Here is a 21,878-nt window from a genome sequence, read left to right as displayed (position 1 = left end):
GAACAAGTGATTTAAGATTTGTATGCAGGAAGACTCTCTTTAACACACAATGAAGGAGCAAAAGATACATCTGAATCTCAAGGATGGGGGAAGAGCTTATGGTATACAATATTTGCAAGATACAAGTAGGTCAGTAACAATGACCTCTAACAAAAGAAGGCACAGTGAAATAACATCACTGAAATAGCAGAAATAATTTTGCAGGCTTAAATCAAAGATCATTAACATTTTTATTCTCTTTTCTCATTCTACAGAAGTCATATAACTTGAACTCAAGTCACAACATCAGCATGGCAAAGGAAAAAAACATGAAGTTGGGAGGAATGCTTTTAAAAATAACACTATGACATTGTAAAAGAAGTCCTAAGTATTACATTTTGTTTAAAGAGTGACACTTCGGTGATAGAGGCTGAGGAATCTGCATGTTTTTGTTAGCTTTAAAGTGTGGAAGGAAAAAGTGGTTTTGGTGTCATTCCCCATACACATGGACACATACAAAATGTTCTTTCGTTCCTCCCCCTCCCTTCCTTACACTAAATCTAGTTGTTATCACCTATAAGCAAGAAGAAAGTACTCTGCCCTCTAAATGGCCTAAATCCTTCAATATGATATATCATGTAGAGTTAGTTTTTAGATATATATAGCTGTGCAGAGCCAAGTTATTATTTAAGGCACTTGGCATAAGTATTAGAGTTTGACTTATAGATCAAAACACAGGACTGCAGCCATAGTAAATACTCTCCCTGATAACTCACTAAATAGAAACACTTAAAGAGAAGTTAAATTTATAGAGGTCACAAAGGAAGATAGAATTATGTTTTATAATTATATAATTATATATTATTCTGATGGCAGAAAGGCCTTTTTGGATGAGGCTGAGGAAGATTAAAATTTTATTTTACAGCCAAAGCAGCCACACTGCATCTGTGTGTCTCTAATAGCTGAATGTTTCAATATATTTTTGATTCTTCTAATGGTCAAAACAATTGCAATTTATCCAATTACACATAAACATATGTATCAAATTTACTGCAATAAAACTGCTTCATGTAACAAATAATGATTTTTCTCCAACTAGAATGCACTATGCTACCACAAAAAATATCATACTGTCATATAAATATTATTAAAGGAATTTTTAATCTTCGGGGAAGAAAATACATACTGAAAATAAATACCTCTCCTCTCTCTGGAAGAATGCAAGTTCACCACTGCACTCTTCCACACTAAAAACCTTTATATATTCAGTGCTTGCCTGAAGAAGTTTCAAGTAATAGCTTCTTTAAGCGATTAAGAAAAGTGTATTTCAGTTTGAAGGGGTGTACAGCGATAATCTAGTTCAAAACAGAGAAAAAATAGAGAATAATAGAAAATAAATAGGTTAGGTACAGAAAGAATTCTAGTTAAAATTAAAGAATACTTTCACCACATATGATGAAGTAAATGAGAAGAGAGAGAGAGGCAAAGGTGACAAAAAAGTTCTTTGTTTTTTAGATGGTTAAGACTGGTCTTTGCAGATTACTTACCATGTATACAAAAATAAGCACAGCATACTTGAGGAATTACTCCGAAGATACAAATCAGGTACGTAAAATCAAAATCATTTTTAATCATGGTTTAAGGCTTGGGTCCACAAACCAGAGAGAAAGAGAAACAATTCTCACATAAAACCAGAATGAGAAAGTTACTAATGCAATACATGCTGAAAATTTAGTGATGGATCAATTTGCAAATCAAATAATAAGAAACATCTTCGTGGCAGTTTGAGTTTTGACAAGGGTTGCCTGCACTAAGTCTAATATTTTCTATTGTTAATTACCATATTGCTGGAATTTACCATCCAAACTATGTATGAAAATAAGTGTTAAAATAAAGCATACCTTACTTGTTTTAGTATTTGTTCCACTTATATAAGACCTCAGGTTTATACTTAATATGAAGAACCCAAAAAGCTTCTTAAGCATAGAAGAACTTTTCATATAAAGCAGTGTTTTCCCATTCCTGATAGCTGTGATTGTGACCAGTGTTCCAAGTCTAGTTCAAAAGCATTTAAAACTTAAATCCACTTCTCTCTTGATATAAAATAATCACAAAATGCAACAAAGCAAAAGTACATGAACATTCAGTACAAAGTATCTATACATAATTCCATGCCAAATCATCAAATATTAGAACATCCATCACTATTGAGAAACTAACACTTTGACTCAAGAAACCATTCTAAATTGCTTGACTATAACTGTTGCCTCTTAATAAAGTCATTACTCAAAAGAAGATATATATGCATACATTTTTTAAAAATAAATTCAAATTATTGATTAAATGTATTAGCTTGAGGTATCACTACGACATGTGTCAATGGTGGTAAGCCTTGGCAATGCACATACAACTTTGAGCTGTCTCCTGTGTTCACAGAACCTCAGACCTTACACCTAGCTCCAACATCATCATCAGAGACTCCTTCCACTGGACCAGGTGCTCAAAGCTCCATCCAGTCTTGCCCTGAACACTTTCAGGTATGAGGCATTCACAACTTTGCTGAGGAACATGTAGCAGTGCCTTACCACTCACACAGTGAAGAATTTATTTCTAATAACTAATCTAAATCATAAAACAGCATGAGCTGAATGGGACCCATAAGGATCATTGAGACCAACCCCAGGCTGTGCACAGGACTCCCCAGTAATCACACCATGTGCCCAAGAGCACTTCCTGAACTCTGGCAGAATTGATGCTGTGACTTCTCTGGGGAGCCAGTCCAGTGTCCAACCACCCTCTGGGTGAAAAAGCTTTTTCTAAGATCCAATCTAAACCTTCTCTTTAATGCCATTTTTCAGGTCCCATCACTAGTCACATTACAGAGAAGAAATCAGTATCAGCCCCTCTGTTTCCCTGTGTGAGCCATGATGAGTGTCCCCTCAGTCTTCCACAGACCAATTGACCTCAGCCACCCCTCATATGGCTTTTCCTCTATATCCTTCACCATCTTCGTAGCACTCCTTTAGATTCTCTCTAATAGTTTGATGTCTTTCTTATACTGTAACATCTAAAAGTGCCCCCAGCACTGGAGGTGAGCCTGCCCCAGTGCAGAGCAGAGCTGGACAGTCCCCTCCTTTGCCTGGCTGGTGATGCTGTGCCTGGTGCCCCCAGGACACAGGTGGCCCTCTTGGCTGCCAGGTCACTCATTACTGTACCTACCCTCTTTCAATTTAGAGAATCACAGAATTATCAAGCCCAAAAGAAATCTTCAAGATAAGCCATCCATTCAACCACCAACTCAGCATGACCATTGTCATCTCTAAACCGTATCCCTGTTACATTGAGAACACTTCCAAAAATGGTGACTCTACTACCTCCCTAGGCAACTTATTCTAATACTTATTCCACACCTGAAGTGAAAAAAATATTGTCTAATAAAAAATAATATCTAATCTGAACCTCCTCTGGCACAACTTGAGACCATTTCCTCTTGTCCTTTTACTTGAGATTGCTAGAAGAGATTAGCCCCACCCCATTACAACCTCCTTTCATGTAGCTGTAGAGAGCCATGAGGACTCCCCTAAGCCTCCACTTCTCCAAACTAAACAGCTCCAGACCCCTCAGCCTAATGGTGCTCCAGCCTTCTGATTTCCTTTGTGGCCCTCCTCTGGATCTAATTTGAATGGTCCACATCCTTCTTATGTTGGGGGCCCTAGAGCTGGATGCAGGGCTGCAAGTGGGAATAGAGGGGGAGAATCATCTCCTTGCCTTGTTGGCCACACTCCTTTGGATGCAGCCCAGGAAAAAATTGACTTTTGGGGCTTCAAATGCACATTGACAGGTTATGTCCAGCTTCTAATCTCCTGATCCCCCAAGACCCCTTTTGCAGGGCTGCTCTCAGTCCATTCTCTCCCCAGCCTGTATCCATGTTTGGGACTGCTCTGACCCAAGTGCAGGGCCTTGTACTTGCCTTTGTTGACCCCATGAGGTTTGCACTGGCCCAGCTCTCAAGCCTGTCCAGGTCCCTCTGGATGCCATCCCTTTCCTCCAGCGTGTCGACTGCCCTTCACAGCCTGGTGCTGCCTGTGACCTTGCTGAGGGTGCCCTTGATCCCACTGTCCATGCTGCCAATAGAGAAGTTAAAATGTGCCGGTCCCAGTATTGATCCCAGAGGAATGCCACTTGTCACTGAACTCTATGTGTTCATAGAGCTGTTGACTGGTCATCTCTTTGAGTGCAAGCATCCAGACAATTCTTTATCTAGCTGGGTTAGTTCATCCATTAAATCCTTGTCTCCCCAGTTTAGCGATGAGGACGCCATGTGGGACAGTATCAAATGCTTTACAGAAGTCCAGGTAGATGACATCACTCACTCTTCCCTTATCCATCAAAACTATGACTCAGTCAACTGTAACAGAAGGCCACCAAATTAGTCTGGCACAATTTGCCCTTGGTGAAGTCATGTTGGGTGTCACCAATGACCTCCTTATCTTCCATGTGCACCAGCATAGTTTGCAGGAGGATTTGATCAATTCTCTTGCTGAGCACAGAGGCAAGACTGACTAGCCTGTAGTTCTCCAGATATTTTTTTTTCCTTTTTTTAAAAATGGGAGTTATGTTTTCCCTTTTTAGTCCCTGGCAACTACACTGGACTGTCATGGTTTCAAAAATACGATGAACACTGGCTTAGCCATTTTCTCCACCAGTTCCCTCAGGACAGCTGGATAAATGCCAGCAGGTCCCATGGACTCAAGCACCTTCTGGTTCCTTATATGGTCTCAAACCTGATCTTCAGCTACAGCCAGTGATTCTATGTTCTCCCTGTTCCTGCCTTTGCCTTCTGCAATTTAGGCAGTGTGGCTGGACAATTTGCCAGTGAAGACTGAGAAAAAAGTAATTTAGTACTTCAGCCTTCTCCATGTCCCAGGTAACCATGTCTCTTGCTTCCTTCTGGAGTGGACCCACATTTTCTGTGATCTACCTTTTATCACTGACATACTGAGGGAAGTTTCTCTTGTTGCCCTTGACAGCCTCAGCAAGCTTAACTCTATCAGAGCTTTAGCTTTCTGAATCTGATCCCTGCCCACTCACACAATCTCTCTGTATTCCTCCCAGGTTACTTTTCTCTGCTTCCACCTTCAGCAGGCTTATGCTTTTGTGCCTGAATTTGTCCAGAAACTCCTTGTTCATCTTTTAAGGCTTCCTGGCACTTCTGCCTGACTTCTTTGTCAGCATGCATTGCTTCTGACCTAGAGATGACCCTTGAATATTAATCAGATTTCTTGGGCCCCTCTTCCCTGTGTATGTCTTTATTTCACAGTACTCTACCTCTGTGTTGTCCCTTCAACAGCTCTCTGAGTGGCTGAAGTCTCCATGAGGACCAGCGCTTGGGAACATAAGGCTGCTCCTATCTGTCTACAGAGGGACTCATCCACTTGGTCTTCCTGTTCAGACCCCCATTATAAATGTCACCTGCTCTCCCTTTAATCCTAATCTGTAAAATCACAGTTGGCTCTCCGCCGATCATTGGGCAGAGCTCAGTGCACTCCAGCTGGTCACTGATATGAAGGCAACACCTTCTGCTTGTCTCCTCTGTCTTTTTTAAACAGCCTATCTATCATTCCATTCCAACACGCAGTCATAGCAGTCATCCCATAACATCTCTGCAACACTGGTAAGACCATAGCCCTGTAGGCATGCACAGGTTTCTGTTTTGTTTAGTAGAGAGGTACTCAAAATGAGTCCTTGATGGAGGATGAAGCCAGTTTATTGGCTTGAGCAGCTGGAATTCCTCAGTGCTTCTCTTCATGCTGACCTCTGGTCTCTCTCCAAGATCTGGGCATCTGTTGCTGGCTCTGGGATCAAACTGGTAGGAGTGGAATGAATTGAGATTTCTTTCCTCCAACAATTTTCACATAAAGCCCTCTTCACCAGCTTGGCAAGCCTATGACTGAAGATGCTCTCTGACAGATGGATCCCATCAGCCCACAGGAGACCAGGTGTCATAGTCTGCTTCAATATAGATTTGAAATACTATATGTAGTGCATATTAATAGTTTAAATTAGGAGTATCTAGAATATTGCAAAAGTGCATGTTTGATGTTTAATGAATTACTAGCAAGAATGACATTTGATTATGCAGTATTAGATGAGATTTTTTGTCTTCACAGAGTTAATAATATTGTTATTTCTGGCCTGTATTAGACTGATCAGAAGATATACAACTAGGAAAGGCTAAATGAGAAGTTCAGAGATTTACAAGTCTAGAAATAAGTAAGAATTAAAGCATAAAATCCCCCTAGAAATTGTCGAAATTGTGAAATGTATGGAGTATTCCCACTCAGAATACTCCCACTGCCACAATTTTACCTGCTGATAATTGGTCAATGCAGCAGCAATAAAAGAGAATAGGGAAAAAGTAATGGTAGGAGGAACTGGAACATAATGTATGAAAGAGTAAATCTACACAAGACTTGCTAGACATTAAATGTGTTTACAATTGCACATTTAATTTTTTAGTGTGCTAGACTACTGCTCTTTCACAGGCTATGACAAAATAAAAGGTTTACCAGAATTTCAGTTAGTGTTATCTCAGTCTTTGTATTCCAGCAACCATATTTTCCAGAGTTAACTTTATATAACAAAGACTGTATAACGTGTCTTATACTTACTTTATACACTAATGACCGTAAAACATGTATATTTAGAAAAGTAGAAATGCAAGTTAAGGAAATAACTGGGAATGCATATTCACAAATAATTTGGAATGCAATGCAGACAGTAATTTAATTCTGAATATATGTCTTGAGTTGTAATACAGGATGTAAACACAAGTGTGTATTCTATCACCATCTGTTGAAGGCGGGTAGGGCAGTGACTCATCTCTGTGGGAGATATTCTCTGCTAATGGTCCATCTTTAAAACCAGGTGGGGCAATCATCTTTATCTTTTCCCATCCTCCCTCCAGGAAGATATAATCTGCTGCTGGCCCATTAAGTCCCACTGCATGACTGATAAAATTACATCATCCCATTGGGAGATGCTCCAGCCAGAGGGAGGAGCCAAGCCTTTCCTACCTAGATAAAAATTGAGATTTTGGACAGCAAGATACCTTCTTTCCACTGGATTCCAGAGGAAATCTGGACCTTTCCACATCATCTCTGGACCTTCAGAGGAAAACTGCACCTTCTACAGGAGCACTGCTTCAGCTGAACCACATCTGCCACTGCAGGAGGACTGTAGCCACTATTTAATGGGACTGCTACCAACACCCTGACTGACAGGGTGTCAGGTTGTATTCTGACTCTGTCAGTGTTTTGGGATTGTTCTTTGTAATACTGTATTTCTATTTTAATTTTCCTAGTAAAGAACTGTTATTCCTAATTCCCATATCCTTGCCTGAGAGGCCCTTAATCTCAAAATAACTATAACTATAACAATTTACATTCTCCATTTCAATGAGAAGCTTCAGTCTTTATTGGCAGACACCTGTCCCCCAAAACAGGACAATATACCATATGTAAACTAATGTGGTTACTTATTTTCTCTATCAAATTTCTCATTTATTAAAATATTTGTATTTGAGCTGAAAACAAAAGAGTTTGATTTTATATGAGTTTAAAGAAATAAATTCTGTCTTGTTTAGCAAATCTGATTTCAAAATCAGCTTCACTACTAATTAGCCCTGCACATGTGGTTAGTCCAGCAAGGCAATTACAAAATATTCAAGTATGGAATTTCAACTGCAGGTTTTTGCTTTACTTCCACCACCTAGTTCTGTCAGAATTTTACGATGAAGTTATATTTCATCATACATCATGAAAGTAAAACAGAACAGTTACAACTGCAGACACGAAATACAATTTATTTCTTTACTTGAGATTATTTGATAATATCCTCTTCTCCTGCCTATTCACACCTGGTCTTTGACTAGAAAGTTTCCCGTCACTTCTTTGCTGTAAACTCTCTGAGAACAAGCAAGAAGGGGGGAAAGAATTACTGTAAGTAGTGTTAATTACTTTGGAAAGTACACTTAACACATTGAATATAGGTTAAAATTAGTTAGGAAGTTTATAAAAGCCACAAATTTAATACAGAAATGGGTAACTCTTCAGAGAAAATACCATGCCTAATTTTAAAATGGTTGAGACACTCATGCACATTACTTCATTATTTCACTGCAACGTCTTTAAGAAAATTTTAAGTAGCATGGAACAGACAGTGCTCAGTTTAGGTTTTACTTCACTCTTCGCATAATTAAAATGAAATAGCCATAAACTCAAATTGAAATCTTACCTAGGTCCTACTGAAATAATGGGCATGCTGCAATTGACCTCAAAGCATAAAGAATCATGCCCTTCATTAGAAAGACTGGTGTAAATTATCCAAAACTAGAGAATAGTGAATATTAAAATGAAATAGATATGATGTTGCCACTAAAAGAATTAATTTACAACCAGTTTTCTAATTAAAACCACATTTTGAATGTACTCTTATACATAACCAATCTAATAAAAGGTAGCTGTAAAGTTGAGCTAAATAGTCCAGACTCATGTTTAAAATGTGAAGAAAACATGAAATTGTAGTGCATATATATTCATGTGCGGCAAGAGACAGAATTTATGCAACAGATCACAAACAAAATCCAAAATTGGTGAAATATGTTTTTCTGGATTGTTAAGAATGAGAAAAAAAATACTCACTGGCAAATGCATTATTCTGCCAGTTATTGTAGGTTATGAAAATAATAACGTCCCTAATAGAAGGGAAAAACATAGAAGGTAAGTATTCTATTTAGACTGTTAAGAAAACTTAAAAATGAGAGATTTTTAAACAAGTGTATGTACTTTATTAAAAACAAAACAATTTTTTAAAAAGCAAGAAAAATACAACATTTCAAACTGCTAGAAAGCCCTTTGTCAGATACCTGGCCAAGCAGTAACTGAGTGTTCTAGCAGATATCCCAAACTATTACCATCAAACATTTCCTGGAAAAACTATAATTTGAATAGTTTTATGACCCTTTGTGCAACTCAGAAGGTGAATGCCTGGAGAAAAAAAGGGGGTGGGGGGAAGAGCATAAAAAGTATTTTTGACTGGTTTTTTCCCTTTCCCTAGTAAGTCTAGTGCACAAATGGAAGAATTAATTTTTAAACTACAGAAGACATTAACATTACTATCAACAGCATATGCAGTTTGGCATTTTATAGGTTTATGCTGATACATTTTTAATTGCCAAAAGTTTCATTGCCACATTTAGAGGAAGACTTTAACTAGGGCAGTTATGAGTTACATTGCTCATCCTGTGTGCTGGTAGATTTTCTCATATTTTCTAATTCAGAAAATCACCAGGTCTACAACCAGGTCCCCTGAATGAGCACATCTTAAGATAAATTTGTGCAATTACACCCAAAATTTCTGTCTCTCCTGTTTCAGTTGAGAAAGGAGATTATTTTTATTCAGCCTTTTTATTCAGTACCATTTATTTTAATCAATCTAACAATGACAAAAAAAAAAAAGTTTAGAGGTAAAGAGCTTTCAGACTTCAAGTCACAGCATGAAAATCTAAGCTTAACTCCATGACATTGGTCACACTTCTGGATTTGGTATTAAATAAAGCACACTTTGAACACATTTTGTCCATCTGGAATGGATTAGGCAAACTCTGGGTATATCTTATACCTTTTTCATCCTTTCACCCTCACAGACTAAAATTTTATAAACTAAATCAGTATAACTCATCTTGTAACTAACCAGCTGTACACTAAGAGTCAACTAATGGCATGAGAAATAAAAAATAACAGTCTTTTTATTAATTAGAAAACATTCCACTCGCACCTTGTGCTTGTTAATTAGCTGTGAATAACCTGCTGGTTGACATTTGCCATGCAATAAGCAGTTTTTCAGATTCACATTCTAGCTACTTTATTGTTCCACATGAGTTCCCTCAAATCCCACAGAGTCTACTTGATTCCCTTCAGCTACAAAATCTAGGGAAAATGTTTAAAGATAAAATTTACCCTAATCTACTCCTCAAAAAAATCCAATCAACCAATCAACCAACCAACCAACCAACCAACCAGCACTCACAAAAAATTTTTTAGCCAAGAGTGGACACCTGAACAATTTCCAAACTTTTTCTGCTAACATGAAGTGGGGAAATAAAAAATCCCACCCACCACAGTTTATAACTGTCACAGAAAGGGGAATTACATAATATACCAAGGGATTTTATTAATTTCCAACAACTTCCTACTTTCTTCTATTGCCTGTTTCATCTAATGATTTCTATCACGTCACAGCCTACAGACTCTCACCTCACAAAAAGACAAAATGAGTAACAGAGAATTCTTCACCGAGATCTTTGAATAGGTTCCCCCCAACCCCCAGAAGCACAGTGCTTGCAATCTTGGAACATGGCTCTAGACCCAGATTTATCTGAAGTGAATAATCTACACACAGATCATGTCTTTCTGTAATGGCTCACAGTTGTGCTGCATGTCTCAATCACAGTTTCTCTTTTATCAATCTTAGGGTCATCATTCCAAACAATGTGCCTTAGCAGAGACAGCAAAGACTCCCAGCATGCTTTTGACACAGAACTAAGAATATAAAACTATGACAGTGGTGCCATATCTAGCACATGACTGATTCAAGTGGTCAATAGCAGGTCTCTAACAAGGAGAGTAAGGAATGCATCCTGTATAGAAACCCTGGAATAAATATTTCTATGTGAAGCACCATACCTCTAAGACCCCTTCAATTCCCTGAAAACAAAGATGAGTGGGAATTTAGTACTATTATTTGGAAAGCTGGCTCCTTACATTTTATATATCTGCAGAGATAGACATATATGCCTCTCCTTCAATCTTACACATGTGGTCACATGAAAACTAAGTCAATGGACACTGTTATGATTTTTGTACAAAAATCAAATAAGGAAACATAGTCTCCTATCAGGGGGCCTAAATTCATCTCAAGGAACTCCAGTAGAACAAGCTAAAAGGCTACACAAAAAACTAAGGTGAAACTGCTTAATGGACTTCAGAGTCAAGTAAGTAAGAAACAAGACACAGAATTACTGCTTGAAATTCGAGCTCTTCTTACTAACAAAGGAACTAGCCACAGGATGAGGATCTGAGATAAGGCTTCATGAGAACAGAAATGCTTTGGATCTATAGATTTACTGGACAAAGCTAGGAAATTGTGCTCAGAGAGCTGGACAAAAGTGCCTTGTATAAAAGGGGAATCTTGCAACAACTTAAGGAGCCCAGAAGAAAGGTTGAAAATGCCTCAGAAAAGAAGCATAACAATCTTGGACCTGCAGGAGTAAAGGAATGTGCAGAGTACTGGCTGGTTGTCTTCACCTTGCTACCAAAATGCCTTAACCAGTACAGAACCTGATGGGGGAATGTTACTATTACAGAATAAAAATATATTACCAATCTATATGCAACTGACATGCAAAAGGGCAAGAGTGTACATTAAGCCTATTTCCTTTTAGTACTGCTATTTGGACAATACAACTACAAAACAATCCCCGGCAGCAAAAAACTCTTCATGTTATTAAAAAAAATTGAAGGCAAGATTGTGGTCAGCTCTACACAGGTATGCAAAATGAAAAAAGAAATATTTTGTTCCTCTGAAGCATCTGCTGTAAAAAAACTGGCAGCACTGGCCTGCACATTGGATGCATATCATAGATAAATGAATGTTCCTTACCCATAAGGGCACATGAATGAGGAAACAATTGACTGAAGCATTGTGAAATTAATCTTATACATATACAATAAACATAAACTAGTTTTGTAAAATTCTCTCCTTGAAAGACACAAAAAATCCACTGTGTAACAATGCTAATACCTCTCATATGAGCTTCAATAGTGTTGCTAGAGAAATGCTGCATACTAATACTGGTGTCAGTGCTAATAGCAGCCATATCACACTGCTTAGCAGTACACCTACTTAATTAGTTACAAGTATAGTGGTACCCGGTAAAAATAGAAGTAACTATTAAGAGAGCTCATTCACTGTCTCACAATATTAACATATACAAACCCACTTAATACCCAGACAAACAGAAAAAAAATATACCATCTGCAGTATATCTGTAGAGCATTTTCACTCTCATCAGTGCAACCTGCAAGTGGAGATGTATTTTTTGGGAAGCTTAAAACAATAGCATCTCACAGATCAGATTCTGTCCCTTTAGGGATGCCTCCACTTCTCCCAAAACATTTCTTTCTATGGCCTGTCAGGTATGCCTTTTTACTTAATCTACTAACACACCAGGAGGCAAAGTAATCTTCCATTTCAGCAGCAAAACACTCTATTTGCTGCAATGTTTAAAGAGTCAGCCTTTGGATGAACAACTATTTAATACCTCGACAAAACAAACTAAACCTCTTGAGCTATAGAGAAATGTAGCACTAGAAAACACTTCCAGGGTAAAGGAAAAACAAAAGGCATTTAAAAAAATTTTTCACCTTCTCAATCCTGATACAAAATGTAACCTAGAATCCGACCTTCTGGCCCTTACTATTCTATGCAGGCGCACAGGAAAAGGAATGGTTCTGTTCATAATATACAGTTAACAAAGGTGTTCTTAAGCCTACTTTGTGATATTTAAGATCAAGTGAAGTAAATAACTGATTGAAATGAAAGGGGAGCTTGGTTCAAAAATATGAGTAAAAATAAAGTAATAGCTGTACACTATAACTCTTAAGTTTTGTGGGTTTGTTATCTATGGATACCCTATTTTGTAGAGAGTTTCTGAAGAAACAGAAAGAGGAAGCAGCCTGCCAAGGAAGGTTAAAAAAATAAATCACCAAATAGGAACTAACTTCAAAAAGGCAAATTGATACCTCAACACTGGGGTGAGATGGACAAACCTCAAAATTTACACTGGCTTTTAAAATTAATTATCTGACAATCTGACATTGTGCTAAAAAGCATGATTATCATATAACGATGCAGGAATACAGGAAACAAATGCAAGAGCTCTTTTTTTATCAAAGAATTTGAGATTGGACATCTGTAAAAGTTTTTCTTCTATTTTTATTATTTTGTAGTACAAAATAATTTTAAAGATTCACTAGGTTTATCTAAAGTCTTCAAAAAAATAGGAGGCATTGTCTTAACAGCATTACACCAATAATCAAACTCATAGTTCAAGCCTGTCTGCTTAGTATTTAACACTCACCTGCCCCCAAGAACCCAACTTGGACAATTTCAGGATAAAACATTGAAGTCTGAGACTTAAATATATTATCTTACATGAAAAAAAAGGTAGGTGATACACAATATAAGGTCTTTCTTAGACCAGCCTCTGGCCTGTGTATTCTTAATTAGCAAACAGGAAGTTTTCTGCAATTCCCTACCCACTCAGCAGACTGCAGGGTGGCTGCAGGTCCACAACCAGATAAGCTCATACACCAGGCACACCAAACACAGGCAGGCTCTTGTCCAAAGACTGGTGGCTTAGCAGGCATGGCAATGCCTCCACGGGACTTAAGAGATCAGTTTGACATACCTCCACCCAGTGAGACTACCTGGCGTTAGCATCCAGCTTGTCTAGGATACAAATCTGTCTGCATTGGTCAAGCAGGCACCCCTAAAGAATGTGCTGCCTTAATACTGTTTTTCCCAGACCAGACCATGCCATCTTTGAAAGCAATAGAGGAGATAACAAAGTAAAGCTAAAGTGCTGTCTTCGTTTGCATGGTTGAAGATAATGACTCATTTTCTTAAAGCCTTTGCCCCACATTTCAGATAAAGACTGTTGTAGTTGCAAACTTAAATGCTCAGCTATGACTTGGTAATACTTTCAAATACATCAAATTACTTACTGAAAAATCTGGTTTTAATCAACACAAAACTATTCATAATGCTGAACTGAAACTTTCCTACTTTCCATAAAATAGAAGTACACACAATGAGCAAAAATTGATTCCAGTGTCAAAGTCAATAAAAATGTAATTACTCCTTACAAAGCAGAGCAGCATCAGTGGGACAGATTCAGGAAACTGCTTTCAAAATACTATTGGAGTGGCTAAAATGTATCCTAATGTTTGGTAGTATAGGCTCAAATTCCTTTGTATAGACATGGTTATTTAAGACCTCTCCAGTAACATTATGAGTTTAAAGAACCATAGCTATGTCCTTCTCTTTCACATGCAATGCTTTAAGTCTGGTTCATCAAGTGGAAGATAGACAACAGAATGAAAACAAGTATATCAATATTTCAGTAATTAATTCAGAATTATTGAAGTTAGTGGATTTACATGTTTATATATGAACATAATTTTGCCTTTATTCATTCCAACCCAAAAAAGAACTATCTATTCTTCACATAAGATGATTCATTTCATTAGTAACAGCCGGGATAGCTAGCAGTGTCAGGAAAAGCTTGATTTGTCCACTCAAATTAATTAGCACAGCCCTTAGGATTATTTTAAGGAACTACAATTGTTATATAAAAATTAATAGAAGCATTTTATTGTGAAAGCATATATAACCGAATTTTATAAAGGTAGGTATTGCTAGTCTACAGACACAACACTGAGGCACTCTGTTGATTTAAAATACAGGTATATCCTTAGAGATATAAACTTCTTACAAGAAAACTAGGAAGGTATAAAATTCTTATATCCCTTTTAAAAGACAGCATACACATGCTACATACTTAGATAATTATAGCCCTCATAATGAAGAATGGAAAACAGTCCTCAGTATTTATTGGCTTTTGAAGAAAAAATGTACTTTTGAATAGATATTACTTATGTTCTCTCAAAACTTGCTCCTTTTACAGTTAAAGACCTGCAAGTTAACACTGGCTTAATCTTTTGTCTGGAAACACAGAACTATTCAGAACTACCCTGGGAACATCCCACTGGAACATCCTACCACATCAGGGAAGCCAGTACAGAATATACAGTAATACAACACATTAAGGTACAGCTGTGAAAGAAAACAACTGTGATTTGTAGTGCCAGAAAAACACCAAGAAAAGTGCCAGGTTACTCAGCCCTAGTAGTAAAAATACAGAGTTGCCAATACAATTTATATATTTTGAGGAGCTTCAACTGACACAATGATATCACCCATGGACTACACTTTTCCACTTGTCTAAATTATACCAGTAAAAGTTTCATGTGTAGCAAAGCTGTAAACACAGATTCTGCTTCAAAAGTCCTAGTGAAAAAATTACTTATATGCACAAAACCGATCATAAACAAAAGCCTTTGTGAGAAATTAAGACCTTAGAAGCCAACTATTTTATTTTTCATTTCATACAACTTATTTGTACTAGCGTTTAATCTTTTTTTTTTACACTTCTTGAAATCTAAAAGCTTTCTGAGTCACTCTAGCACTTTATCACTGATTTTTACTAAATAGTATTTAAGATCATGGAAAACAATTATATCTGAAATATGAATACAAAGTAATTGCAAGTAGTTCATTAGCTTCTATTTCCTCTCAAAAATAAAAAGATTTGTTCATTATGCAAAACAAAACCAAGAAAAAAACACTTCTCTCAGGAAAAAAAAAAGCAATTTCCACAAATTTTATGCAAAATTAAATAAAAGATGCATTGTTTTAACCACTATTTCAATTTTTCTGCAGTGAATGCAATTATTCCAAAATAGGTTACATACAAAGCAGTACAGAATTTGCCCTGGAAAGCAGAAATCATAATAAAAAGATCCTAGTCCAAATTTGAGCTGCTGCACCTGCTGCTACTTAAAAAAAAACCAAAACAAAAAACCATAAAACCAACCCCCCCAAAAAACAAAACAAAAAAACCAACCCCCCAAAAACAAAACAAACCAACAAAAAAAACAAAATTAAAAAAAAAAAAAAGAAAAAAGAAAAAAAACCCTAAAAACCCCAAACCAAAACAAAAAGATAAATAGTGGCCTTAATAGTGAGACATATCTCCTGTTAAAGTACAGTTGCCTACCCCAAACTGCAAAGGGATGGACATGAATGCCTTCATAAGTATCACAAGATTAAAGTGCAGGTTATGTTGAATTTATCACAGTAACAGTAAAATAGAAGCAAACAAATGGGCACATATGCAGGCTTTGAAACTACTGATTCAAATTGTCAGTTCCCATCTTAATTAAGTATAATAAATCAAACCAGCTACAAAGCAGAGTCTTATATTGCTGAAACCTGCAAGAACCTGTTTTCAGAGAAATACTATTACACTAGGTGAAATTCTGGCTTGAAATTCTTATAAAAACACTTTACATGGTTAACAAAATATTTTTCATTCTGCTTTGTTCTCTGCGATCTTGAGAATTCTTTCCAATTATTAAAGTATAAAACGTTCAATAGGATCCATCTTTTCTACTGTAATACTTTGTACTGGCAATTATGAAATGAAAATAACAGCAAGTGATTTGCAGATCTTACTTGTCCAAATTCTTAATCTGAACTTTAATAATTTGATGTATTTAAGACAAGCCATCTATTAAGTTTCCTCCCTTTAAGGTTATCTACCAAATATATTACTTTGCAACTAGCCTCTAGACATATATATGCTAAGAACACGAAAGCTACAAGAAATAAAATAAACACAATATTTATAATGACCATACCTAGTAATAAGAACCGCATTATCATGGTGGGCAATCCCATTTTCTGGAATGGTGTTTCCATCACTTTGGTGGGAGAGAATGGATTTCTGCCACTTACAGAAGCTATCGAGGGACTTGTCTGCATGGTGGTTTATCTCCAAGTTTGGCTGCAATACAACATGCATACCAGAAATGTTCCAAACAAATTACTAAGGTCAGTTGTTAAGCCTTTTGAAAACTAAAATGGGACTATAATTAGAAGCAGTGGTTTCTAGGAATAAAATCTTCTTGCCAAATTTTATTTCTGTAAAATTTGACCCCAAGTTCAGCTGTGTATTACTGAACTATCATTCTTTCTACTCCAACTTTAAATAATAATTTTGTCAATACAGAAAAAAAAAATAAAAATACAGATCTAAAAATAAAACTGACATCTTGAAGGTGTAATAATAGTCATCTGAAGTAAGAATACAATCTTTGAGATGATACGCGAGGAATATTCCTTTGAACTGCTTCATCTTGATTAAAGTAGTGAAAAATTACATTATAGGTTTTGTACTCAGAGGCAGCCACTTCAAGCTATAATTAAATAACTCTATATTATACAATAATGTAATTTGTATTTTACAGCTATAAAGCTTAGCACAATAGCTCTTACCTGATCTTCAGTGAGGACAATCAAACGTGTCACTATAATATTCACAACGTTTCCTAGACTGGAATCACGATAAAGTTTGGCAACCTGACCTCCAGAAAATAAGAAAAGGCACAAAGTCAGACAAGAAACACTACTTGCTTCCTAAATGGTTAAAAATTAACCCAATTTCCTCGTGTAGTTCCATAATGATAATCCATATCATTGTCACCTAAATACAAGTTATTTTTTCACCAAAAAAACGACCATTCAGTAAAAAAACCCCTTCTGAGACACAATTTTCAATTGCAACTTTTTATACCTTGTTTTATAATTTATCAAGCACAATGAGCATTTAGAGTGTTGACATAAGCAGAATAGAACTAATCTGAATGTAATTATTTGAATTCAAAATTAAAGACAACAATTTAAAAGTGATCACAGCATACTTCTTGACAGAAAAAACACTGCATTTTTCCCAAAATGCTAAGATTTTCAGTATTTAAACTACTCATTCCTGCAAGCCAGCAGATATATTAAAGCATTATTCATGGCAATAAATGAGCACTTGACAGGTCCATTATCATTTCAGTACACACTTATGGGTACAAACACAGAGAAGGATGAAACTTACAATATTCATTACACTCAAAATGTAGTGTTCAATGTCTTTGCGACCATGGTATCCCACCATCATTTTGTCTGCTACTACCAGCGTTTCCACAAACCGTTCAAGGCTTACAGATCTCCTCTGTCGACTGTGACTGCTTAGTGTGTCATTGACTGGAAGTGAGGCTGGAAAAGCAGACGCATCACTCATCCACCAAGGTTTGCCACTTCTTGTGAGGTCTGCTAGGAACCAAAACAATTAAACACTTGAGAGACAGTCACTAGTAAAACTCATTCAAATGCAGCTGGTTTATGCTGAGACTGCCATCTTCAACTTTCTAGCAAAGAAGACTTTCTTGAGCAGAAGAAAACTTAAATTTCTTTATTTTCTAAATTATTTTTAAATTACTGGAAATAATGGAAAGTCAGCTTTGGGCTTCAATAATCTCAATTCTCCTTAAATTTGAATTAGGATGATAAATCAACAATCTTCTCTTAATAAATTTCATTTTGAACATTTACATTACTATTAAAGATTAGTTATAATTAATCCCAAGAACACATCAGAATTTTAAGAATGAAAACATGACAGCTGTAACATCTGGAAAAAAAAATACTAGAAACCAAAAATTCAAAATTAATGTAAAAGTTATCTGAATTTGCTAAGGAATTAAACATGCTCATAAAACACAAAAAAGCCTTTTCCCTCCTGCAAAAGTCTGTAATTTTTAGGCAATTAAGCTTACATGTGTAAAATGAATAGATTTTATCTTCAGAAAGTTATCAGATTAAATTTTATCTACCTTGTGAACTAACCGCAATAGAACATTTTAAATGGTCTGACATAGGATAATTGCCATAGTTACTTCAACACAAATTTCAGTTCAAATATGTTGATTCTTGTTTTTCTTTCAGGTAAAAATATAGAAAAATATTTCTTGTGTGCAAGAGATAAATTATTAAAAATCCAAAGAGCTACAATTATTGGAAAAATAAATATTACAAGATGACATTGAATTCTAATTCCTGTCCTCAGCCCAAAATCGAATCCATCCTTCCCTTCAAAGGAAGGAAAGGATGGATTCAATTTTTGGGCTTTTTTAGTGTGTATCACATATCCCTTTTCCATAAGAGCCAACACAGATCTCAAGCTAAAGTTTAGCAAAGTATATTATTAGTCTGGTTTTATCTAAGTAGGATTTTGAAATATCTCAGTTATTCTTGGTATTTAAAGATGAGCACAAGAACATTAATAGATGCATGTGTAGCTGTCTGAACAAGACTGCTTAAGTGAGAATTTCTGAGATGCATCATTGCTTCCACTAAAACAAGGTCAGCTAAGGATGTACAGTAGAGATAGAACCAGTGCCTCCCATTAAAAAAACCAATGATTTATGCAAGTCAGCTAAGCACACTGATTTCAAAGAGAAAAACTACACCACAAAGAATGTATGTAGGTCAAAACCAGGAATACAAACCTTCAGCAGTCCCACTGTTGCAGTGTTTCATAATTTTTGAGGCTACAGTATTGGCTCTAAAAGGCACATATTTTAGAAAAGTCAAAATATTTAAATAAACCTGGTAGTTATAAAAACACCAGTAACAAAATCGTCCTCATTCTGCAATGGGTATAATCCATTCTAAAAAAACCCTGTACAGAGTATAATCCAAAGCCTGGTTTGGATTCTGTAATGACTACTAAGCTTTCTACTGTTTTTCACCTCTATTGGACAAAATTCAAAGATGCTTGAATTGTACAAATCTCACTTAAACAGTGTCTTAGGAATGTCTGGAATTTTCTCTGACAGCTATTGTACTAAATTTTCTAAAAATTCATTCTTTTTCAAATAACAAATGCTGATAGTTTCTGATGCTCTTAGAGTGCTAGAAAGGCAGTACTGCTTCCACATTAATTTATTAATTCCCTCAAAATGCAAATTATTCTAAACATTTAAAAACTTCTGATTTCAAGCATGAAACTTTCAGAGGAAAAAAGTTTATTTTGGGATCATTTTCATCCTATCTTTCAAACAAAGGTCTCAGAAGACTCCACAAGAACAACCATTTCTCATTTTCTTATCAGATGAGAAGCTTAGGCTTCAGCTGATCTCAAAGTAATGAGAAAGCTGCAAAAAGTCCTTATGCTCCAGGATGTATCAATGCTTATGCTGCTTTTCTCAAAAACAAAAACACACACACAAAAAAAAAAAAAAAAAAAAAAAAAAAAAAAAAAACCACCAAAAAACCAAACCAAAACAAAAAAACCCAACTAAATAATAGTGACTAAATTATTGAAGTGCTAAAATATATCAATAAATAAAGACCTACAAATTATTTAACAAAAATAGTTATGCGGCAACTTACATCATTCTTTCACCATATTCATAAGTTAAAAAAGAAAAAATTTAATTCCATTAATACTGAATTTAGTTATAAGAGAGTAAAAAAAGGCAAAAACAAAAAGGAAAAAGAAAGAACAAAAACTCACACTGAAAAATATTATAACTGCCCCCAAAATAATCATTGCAGAAGAGTGAAATTGATATTGAATGGTGGTCAAGGTAGAGAGAAAGAAGCTCAAATAGAAAAATATCTCAAAATTAAATAGCAAACTTCCTATGTTAGTATGATGACAATATTTCAAAGTGAAACATTATTCTGGTTTTTTCTAAATATTTTAGCACCATTATTTTATGCATCTAGCAAGCTTTATTCCATTTTAGTATATACCAAATGTAAAGTCTGACAAGAGTGGAATCACTACATAAACCAAAAAATAGTAGAGCTATTCAGAAATAAACTGCCACTCTGCAGCTTTCATATGTCAGTTTTTGTTGTTCCTCAATCCTATCCAAATATACCATATTGTAAGATAATCCAGTGGTCTCAAATCCCATTGAAGCAATTGGAATTTAGCAGTGGAAAACTTCTTATCAAGGCCTTAGTGATTTCAGCTGCATTTAATAAAATAGAATTAATTGGTGACAATATGTACATGAAACACAAGTTCAACATTTTATACTTTGAATGTTTTTGGTTAAAATGCTTTAAATTGAATTTAAATAGTGGAAATCTATCCTGTGCTCTCATCTGATTCTCAGTGCCTCTCCAATTCTCCTCTTGTATTAGCTACCATAATTCTACCATTTATGAATCACTTAATCATCTCAGTCAATTCTGATCATGCTTTCACCAAGTTCTATACTCCACTTTCTATTCTATTATTGTAATTTTTCTCAGAAAGGCCAGAAACTACACACACCTTGTCTCTGTTAACACTTCAAAATACTGATCATTCCTCTGATGGACAACAGGCACAAAATAAACTAGGTTACAGTAGGGGAAACTTGACAAACAAGGAATAGTGGCCCAGTTACTCAAGCAGATTCTTCCCTCATATAAAACTAGGAAAACTGTTCTGAAGGTAAAGCTAAAATCATTCTTCAGACAAAATAAATCATATACTGCCAAAAGATTACAGCTTTGTTACAACTGCATTTTAAAACACAAAATTGGACTATTCAAAACTTCCAAAACCAGTCAAATTTCCTAAACATCACTGACTTTAATCCTTGGGTGTGAAAGATGTAAAACTGAAAATTAATACTTAACTTCATATTTTAGTTATTTTTTTCAAGTATTTCAGGATCTTTTGTATGCCATTTTCCTTTAACATAAAGCTGCAACAGTGCTCAGAAAATGGGTTTAAAAGGCTTTAGTACCCATGAGGGTAAAACAGAATGTCATCTGGAAAACCAAGACCTGGCAGTCTTGGCAGAGTAAATTTTTTTAGACATTTTAATGGAGTGGAAATAGTATACAGAACAATAGGAAAAGGAGAAACTGAGATGAATGAGCATCATAATAATTTCAGGCTTGTAAAAAGCAGTGTTTTAGTACTTCAATAATTAAGAACTTTGGGCTATGAAAGCTCAGGGAGTGCACAGGAGCTTCTTAAAGAAAGGCACCATCAATTATTCAAAGTAATAAATGCTAAATATTATACCATGCTTTACAAAAAATGCATGCAAGATGTATAGCTCTAATCAACCTGTGATCCATGTGACAGATAG

General features: G+C 35.8%; 1 protein-coding gene across 1 annotated transcript in view; it reads right to left on the bottom strand.

The window, feature by feature from the left end:
* ADAMTS6 (ADAM metallopeptidase with thrombospondin type 1 motif 6) overlaps window positions 1-21,878 on the bottom strand; it is a 146,071-nt gene that overhangs the window by 109,288 nt on the left and 14,905 nt on the right. Inside the window, exons 5-7 of the mRNA XM_056513114.1 lie at window positions 17,831-18,048; window positions 17,221-17,304; window positions 16,584-16,729 (exon numbers count right to left, since the gene is read on the bottom strand). Coding sequence (XP_056369089.1) covers window positions 16,584-16,729; window positions 17,221-17,304; window positions 17,831-18,048 — 448 coding nt within the window. The remainder of the gene's footprint in view (window positions 1-16,583; window positions 16,730-17,220; window positions 17,305-17,830; window positions 18,049-21,878) is intronic.

The sequence above is a fragment of the Oenanthe melanoleuca genome, chromosome Z (assembly GCF_029582105.1).
Source record: "Oenanthe melanoleuca isolate GR-GAL-2019-014 chromosome Z, OMel1.0, whole genome shotgun sequence".
Taxonomy (NCBI): Eukaryota; Metazoa; Chordata; class Aves; order Passeriformes; family Muscicapidae; genus Oenanthe; species Oenanthe melanoleuca.
This window is presented reverse-complemented; position numbering and strand designations above follow the sequence as displayed.